At 42.4% G+C, this 7,753-nt stretch overlaps 1 protein-coding gene across 1 annotated transcript; it reads left to right on the plus strand.

The window, feature by feature from the left end:
* The first annotated feature begins 2,433 nt into the window (after positions 1 to 2,433).
* On the plus strand, positions 2,434 to 5,881 carry LOC135599138 (3-hydroxy-3-methylglutaryl-coenzyme A reductase 3-like). The gene is made up of 4 exons (XM_065093900.1): positions 2,434 to 3,434; positions 3,628 to 3,809; positions 4,272 to 4,618; positions 5,283 to 5,881. The coding sequence occupies exons 1-4, from the start codon at positions 2,503 to 2,505 to the stop codon at positions 5,523 to 5,525; spliced, it is 1,704 nt and encodes a 567-aa protein (XP_064949972.1). The 5' UTR covers positions 2,434 to 2,502; the 3' UTR covers positions 5,526 to 5,881.
* Positions 5,882 to 7,753: the final 1,872 nt, after the last annotated feature.

The raw sequence follows: 7,753 nt of genomic DNA on the forward strand, positions 1-7,753 counted from the left end.
AGGATGCTACTTACTAGTAGGAGAAAACATAGAGCTACAAGCTCCAGCTCTTGTTTTGAGGTTCTAAAACCACGGTCCTAGTTTATCCATTCCTACACCGACGGCTTCAACCCATGCTCTTCAAGCCGTGATAAAGTTGTTCTCGTGGCAGGAAAGACCCAAGACAAATACATCAATCGTCTGCTTCGTTTGGTCCCAAATATAACATGTATAAAAGCATGCATGAGAGATCATAATTCAACACGATACTAACTACTTCATGACCATTCGAATTAATAATATGACTAAAGCTTTAATTGGATTCTCTCACGCCCATGCTAATCCGACTATTGCAAAGAGATGCTTGTTTCCTGTCGCACATAGGCAATTAATTCATTTCTTCTTCGTGCATATATATATATATATATATATATATATATATATATATAGAGAGAGAGAGAGAGAGAGAGTTCTCGGGATGTGAGATTAAACTATACATCTTTTCTCGACACAAGAGGCAAAGAAAGCTTAAATTTAAATAAGCGTTGTCATTTTTGCATATGATGACAAAAAAATGTGATTCACATGAACATTTCTACCTACCTACTGAGATCTTGGAGTTTGAGATGTACAAAAATGTTCCACGCTATCGCTCGTCATTCAAGTCATATTGGAACCATTTCTTGCGTCCAAGGATCAAGATGTGAGTCACATGGACACTGCTAGCTACTGACATCTTGGAATTCGATATGGAACTGTAGTGGTTCGCAGATTCTTGTCTCACTAGAACTCGATATAGTTTATAGAACTCATAAGGATTCGGCCATCAGATCGTACTGGAATCATCTCCATGTTTCCTATGGACAGGATGTGTGTGTGCTTCACATGAACTGCATCCATAGAGAGAGAGAGAGGCCAAATGGTCATTTTCAATTCAATCACCTTGCTTCAGTATGTTTTTTTTATTTTAACTCATTCAAATCAAATTTTATCCTCCTAAATGTCTCAAAAAATTTAATGGTCATCAATAGATCACACTAGAAAACTAAAAACTTTTATTATTAATAACTCAATCTCTAAGTTGGCTCTTAGTCTCTGTTGATTGTTGCATCTCACCTCTTCTCTCTTTTTTCGGATCTAATGCATTACTTTAGTCCCTTATTTGTAAAGTGATCCAAGATCTTGACTTTAACTAAAATAATAACTCTTAGCACTTAATATCTTAATTAAAACTCTTAAACTAATATTATAACTATAATTGAATATTCAAACCTGGGGCCTGCATTTATTTAGAGAGTGTTGAATAAAATAACTATACCTAAATTAATATAATAGTTTTCCTCGGGAATTAAGATAATAGTGGAACATATGAGATTTTTTTAATTATACAAGAAAATCTCTTTACTCAGTTAAAAATAATATATTTTTTAATATATAAATAAATATTGTATCAAACTAATTGATGTGTGTTTTGCTTCTATACTTTATTTTATCATGGTATCAGAGTCTCTATTTTACTAAATTAGATAAATATCATGTTTACATTATATATATATTTTTTTCCTCGTGCAGTTAAAAAATATATCATATGTTATACTACACATGGATCATCCTTGGCAAGTTGAATTGTCCAAAGAATCTAAAGACTTGCATAAAGAGTATTTTCTATTGGATTTGTTTGAGATTTCTTTTGTTTTTTTTTTTGTTTTAATTTTGATTTGAAGGTATTCATCATTTTGACGGCTACAGCTTCAAAGTCGTCGATGGGGAGATGAGTAGGTTCAGCATGGCGCCATAATTGTTGCCCATCACGTTCACGTAATGGAGAGGCGGACAGGGATCGAACGACACTTTCGACTTGGATGCCGACCAGTTCCAATCACTCGTTTCCTTGCGTCGAGGAGGATATCTTCCTTGAGATACGCTACCCAACGGTGACGGATACATCAAGCATTTATGCCGAAACGTGATGGACTAATAAACACAGTGCATGCATCGGTTGACAAACACGTAGTGCATGCATTTAAGATATGAGATAACAGCAAATATTGGCAGCTAATCGAGAGTCGAAGTGAGATGTCTCCCCTGCATCATTCATTACCATTCTTTGCCGCCTTCGATTTGCTCTATCTGATTAGGTATGTTTGGGGTATATCCTTTCTATCCGTCACGTCGGAGTCGTCTCATTGATTACGAGCCCAATCCAGTTTGGAATTGGGTGATCTGGGTGGAGTTCAATCTGGTCTACTAGACTTCGATCTTGATTTCGATTTCGATTTCGCTTTCTATCCGAACCTACCGATCCAAATGTACCAATCTAATTATTAATTTATATGAGGAGCGAATCCAATGGTCGTCGAAGAACGTGGATTTGGGGGAAATTTGTGACCGTCTGATCGCTATAAATAAACCCACACCTCCTTCCTGCTTCCAAAACTTTCGCTGCTCTCACAGTTCCCCATCGGAGCTCCCTCCTCCTCCTCCTCCTCCTCCACCACCACCACCACCGTCTCTGCCATCGAGATGGACGTCCGCCGAAGGCTGCCTCCGAGCTCCGCCGCCGCCGCCCGGGCTCGTCGGCACGCCAAACCGGCGCCCACGAACCAGGTGCAGGCATCGGATGCCCTCCCCCTCCCGATCCGCCACACCAACCTCCTCTTCTCCGCACTTTTCGCTGCCTCCCTCGTCTTCCTCATGCGGCGGTGGCGAGAGAAGGTCCGCCTCTCCTCCCCTCTCCACGTCGTCGACCTCGCTGAGATAACTGCCATCGTCGGCCTGGTCGCCTCCCTCATTTACCTCATCAGCTTCTTCGGCATCGCCTTCGTCCAATCCATTGTCTCCTCCAACGACGAGGAGGACGACTTCATCCTCTCCCCCGCCGCCCCCGCTCCCACCCCGGCGCCGGCTCCCGCCCCCAAGCTCTGCTCCCTTCTCGGCTCCACCGATTCCGCCGAGAAGCTGCCCGAGGTCACCGCCGACGACGAGGAGATCATCGCCTCCGTCGTCGCCGGAAAGACCCCCTCCTACGTCCTGGAGTCGAAGCTGGGAGACTGCCGGAGAGCCGCCGGGATCCGGCGGGAGGCGCTGAGGCGGACCACGGGGAGGGCCATGGAGGGACTGCCGTTGGACGGCTTCGACTACGCCTCCATTCTCGGGCAGTGCTGCGAGCTGCCGGTAGGGTACGTGCAGCTGCCGGTGGGGATCGCGGGGCCGCTGCTTCTCGATGGAAGGCAGTACTACGTGCCCATGGCGACCACCGAGGGTTGCCTGGTGGCGAGCACCAACAGGGGCTGCAAGGCCATCATGGAGTCCGGAGGGGCCTCCAGCGTGGTGCTTAGGGACGGCATGACCAGAGCGCCTGCCCTGAGGTTGCCGTCGGCGAGGCGTGCAGCGGAGCTCAAGGCCTATATGGAGGAACCCAACAACTTCGAGACCATCTCCCTGATGTTCAACAAGTACTCCTTCTTTTGCCCCTTTAACCCAACGCAAACCTTATTATCGTGTTTCTTGGTCACGGGAACTGGAAAAACCATCGTCTACACCTCCCTACCTTTCAATGACAGCAGTTTTAATCCATGTTATTCTGATACTGAAAGAAATGTTCCACTTTATTCCTCATCCTTACTATTTTTCCACAAATTTCCACAGATCGAGCAGGTTTGCCAGGCTCCAGGATGTCCATTGTGCACTGGCCGGGAGGAATCTCTACATGAGATTCAGTTGCAGCACAGGAGATGCCATGGGGATGAACATGGTCTCCAAGGGTGTCCAGAACGTCTTGGACTATCTGCAGAGTGACTTCCCAGACATGGACGTGATCAGTATCTCTGGTGAGCGTCGTCCTCCCGTCCGGACCATCTTATCTTTCAGTCTCATCTCAGTATATTAGCATGTTTCACTTAGAATACGACACCCGTAGACGCTTCCAGTTTTGTCCATTACATGTTTGAAGAAAAGCTTGGTGATCACCAGGGTTTCTTTTATCGATCCTACCTTGAAACTTTCTCAGTCGATTATTTGCTTGTGCATCCATGGTTACCTTCTTCGATGAGTCTGCCATGTGCCGAAAGTGATCTTTGCTCTAGTTGATCTGGTGGTGTATCCATGTGGGGATGCAAGACAGCAGCTGTTGGAATCATTGAGTGACCTATCCATGTTGACCTTGAGATTTGGGGGATTCCAACTCATCATTCAGATGTTTTGAATTGAATCAACCAAATTTTGCCTTTTGTAATTAGCACGGATAGGGTTTATATCCGATAAGCATTTATCTTTCTTTTCGGCATGTTTAGGTAATTTCTGTGCCGACAAGAAGCCAGCTGCTGTGAATTGGATTGAAGGACGAGGCAAATCTGTGGTTTGTGAGGCGATCATAAAGGAGGAGGTGGTCAAGAAGGTTCTCAAGACGAATGTACCGGCATTGGTAGAACTCAACATGATTAAGAATCTTGCCGGATCTGCAGTTGCTGGGGCTCTCGGAGGATTCAATGCTCATGCCAGCAACATTGTCTCCGCAGTCTTCATTGCCACGGGCCAAGATCCTGCTCAGAATGTGGAGAGCTCCCACTGCATCACCATGATGGAAGCAACAAATGATGGAAAGGATCTCCATGTCTCTGTTACTATGCCGTCCATCGAGGTAATTCTCATGTCTTCTTTCCATTTGATCATTTTATGATTATTTTTGCTGTGTATTTATTGCTGATCTTGATCCATACGTTGAACATCTCGTTGTCTATTTCTAGTTTATCATGTGCCTAAGAGGTTGTGGTGCATATACTTGCTTTTGAGGTTTATAATGAGATGTTTTTGCACTTAATTTTTCGTAGGTCATTTAGTTGGTGCTATCCATGTTTCATTATATTTACTCCAGGCATCTTCTTGGTGACCACAATACTGATTGATTGAATTGAATTGATTTATTATTGTTCATCCCTATTGTGCTTTTAGTACGGGCATCTTCGTCTTTGCCTCCGTGGTCCGAGTTTTATACGATTGGTTCCGTATCACAAGTGTGCTCTACCCTAAAATATAATGCACATGTATATATATTTGCATTCGTAGATAGAAACAAAGGGGGTCACATGTAGTTGTACTGATAGCATAGTATGAGCGACTGTCTATAACTTGTTCTACATGATATATGTATTACTACGTGTATATAAAGGTAGTATTTATTTGGTCTGTTCTACTCATGCTTGCGGCAGCCTTCCTCACTATTCTAGCCAAATGGAGCTTGTGTGACCAAACATAGGGAAATCAAACAATACTTGAGCTGTTGTTTTCTTGTGCCAACATTACAGGTGGGCACGGTGGGTGGCGGGACTCAGCTGGCCTCTCAGGCAGCCTGTCTGGACCTGCTTGGCGTGAAAGGTGCGAGCATGGAATCGCCCGGGGCCAATGCAAGGCTTCTGGCCACCATCGTAGCCGGTGCTGTCCTAGCTGGGGAGCTGTCCCTGATGTCGGCTCTCGCTGCGGGCCAGCTCGTGAAGAGTCACATGAAATACAACAGATCCGGCAAAGACCTCTCCAAACGTGTTCCATGAGACACCAGACATCCAGGCCTCAGATCTCTTTGGGTGGGCGACAATACCTCGTGACAGAAGAGGAGGGGAGGGGAGGGGATGGGAGGTTAACGAAGAGCCAGGGAGCCTGTGAGTGGACTTGCAGTAGAACAACTGTTGTTTCTTCTTCTTTTCGGTGATGTATGTTTTGTGTTTGTTCAAATGCGTGTGACAGGAGGCAGGGCAGCTCCGGCTACTTCCCATGTGGTAGTAGTTGTGGCAAAGCATCATGGCTCTCTGTCTTCGCTTCTTCGCCTAATGTTCATTGCTGCCATTGTTTCTGTCATGCTTGCAGTCTGTGGGAATAATCCTCGAAAATACACCTGTTGATCGACTCATGACTGGTTGCCATTGATTGATGTGCCGGTGCTGCCATTTCTGTCATCCACATGCTCGGTGACTTTGGCATTTGCAACAAGCTTGCACATGGTGTGTCGAGCCGAAGGATGTGTAAATTAAGAGACCAACGAAAGTGGAAAATTAAGAGAGGTGGAACCAAAGAGACGAGTTGAAGGATGCGTAGATGCGCTCATTTTACATTTTGAAATAATATAAAACTCCGATCACAACTAATAATAAAATAATAATTTTTTAAAATTATTTATATTATAAACAGTAAAAGAACGATTTTTTAAAATATATTTTTGGTTTGGATATTTTAAAATAATATTTCCTTTTTTATTTTATTTTTTTCAAACGGGGATCCCTTATTCGAAAAATATTCAAATTGCTCATAAAAATAGGTATAAGTAAAATAAAATCAAAATACACTAAAAATTATTTCATATATCATATTAGGATTCAAATTGGTATTTATAATAGTTTAAAAAATCATCCAAATATAAATAAAAAATTAATTTATTATAGTAATCTGACCATAATAATAAAAACACCGTAAACCCTATTTGAAAAATACTGTAAACGATTCAAATGGACTTCTAAACTCAATTAAAATATGATATCGTAATAACTTACGAGCAACGTTAATCAAATATGTCACTTATAATATTTTTCAATAACATTTATCGTGTTATCAATATATCAATAAGAATACTTATTAAAACTGATAAAAAAATTTAAAATTTAAAACCGACATTGTTTCAAGAAAAAAAAGAAAGAAAGAGGGGGCACTGTTTGATTTGATAAAGACTCAAAATAAAAAAGAATAAACTATCCTGAGTTAATTTAAAATCGAATCCTAAAATCAATACATTAATATGCTTTTCCTCAATATCTCTTTCATATAAAATTTAAAGAATAACAAAATCCTACTGTCAAAAAGAATTTTTACCACGCCGATCTTTTGGGCGGAGACACGTTGCGGGGTTATTTGGTCCATCCACGATCTATAAAAGTGATGCGAGCGACGACGGCTCAAACCGCACGGCTTTGGCCTCTTTCCGCTACATTAGTGGGGGAACGCCATGTGACCACCACGTGCAACTCCAGCCCAAATGCGCATGCCGATACCCCGACACGTGAGATCCAACCCTTTTGTCGCTCCTATGCGTTTGGTCGGGGGATTTGATATGTTGATTCTTCGTCAACATTTCAACTTCCAAATAGTGTGAGTGAGTCGTAAATGGCGTACTGATTTCGCTGATGAATCTCAAGCATGGATGGGTTGGTGATGTACGAGTGAGATGTAACATTTGTGTTTGTCTGGACATGAGGACCTCACACCATTCACGACAATCGATTTTTGTTGTGCCAGCCAATTGACATTAACATAATAAATTATTAGAGTGGATTAAGAGGTGACTACTGGGCTGACAACCCATGAGTTTAGCCTATAGTGGGTTTTAACAGCCTATAGCCCACCTCTCTTTTTAGTCTAACCTTAGATCTAATAAGGAGGGTGTGGTGGCTGGGAGATTGAAGTAGAAAATTATAGCAACAGGAGCAGAAAACTATAGCAGCAACGTTATTCAAAAAGAGGAAAAAATGATAGAAAAACAAGAGAAAAAGAAAAGAGAAGATGACAAGAATAACGCAGAGACTATTCTCAATCATCCAGGCAGTATTCTCATCTCAGGTTACTTGGAAGATTTTGGATATTGTGCATAATGATATAATCCTTGTATCCTAGTTATTCTCTTGTGATTATTTCTTGAATTTTGTGCAAGAGATTCCAAGATTTGCACATTCATTATTTTATAGTGGATTTTCTTTGGCTTGCCCCGTGATTTTTACCCTCACTTTGGAGGGGT

This window comes from Musa acuminata, chromosome BXJ2-1 (assembly GCF_036884655.1).
Source record: "Musa acuminata AAA Group cultivar baxijiao chromosome BXJ2-1, Cavendish_Baxijiao_AAA, whole genome shotgun sequence".
NCBI classification, from domain to species: Eukaryota; Viridiplantae; Streptophyta; class Magnoliopsida; order Zingiberales; family Musaceae; genus Musa; species Musa acuminata.

What these genes read in the sequence shown, in the direction of transcription:
- LOC135599138 (XM_065093900.1), top strand. Translation starts at nt 2,503, where the DNA reads ATGGACGTCCGCCGAAGGCTGCCTCCGAGCTCCGCCGCCGCCGCCCGG. An exon ending in ATCTCCCTGATGTTCAACAA is followed by an intron (nt 3,435 to 3,627) that starts GTACTCCTTCTT and finishes AAATTTCCACAG; the next exon opens with ATCGAGCAGGTTTGCCAGGC. An exon ending in GGACGTGATCAGTATCTCTG is followed by an intron (nt 3,810 to 4,271) that starts GTGAGCGTCGTC and finishes CGGCATGTTTAG; the next exon opens with GTAATTTCTGTGCCGACAAG.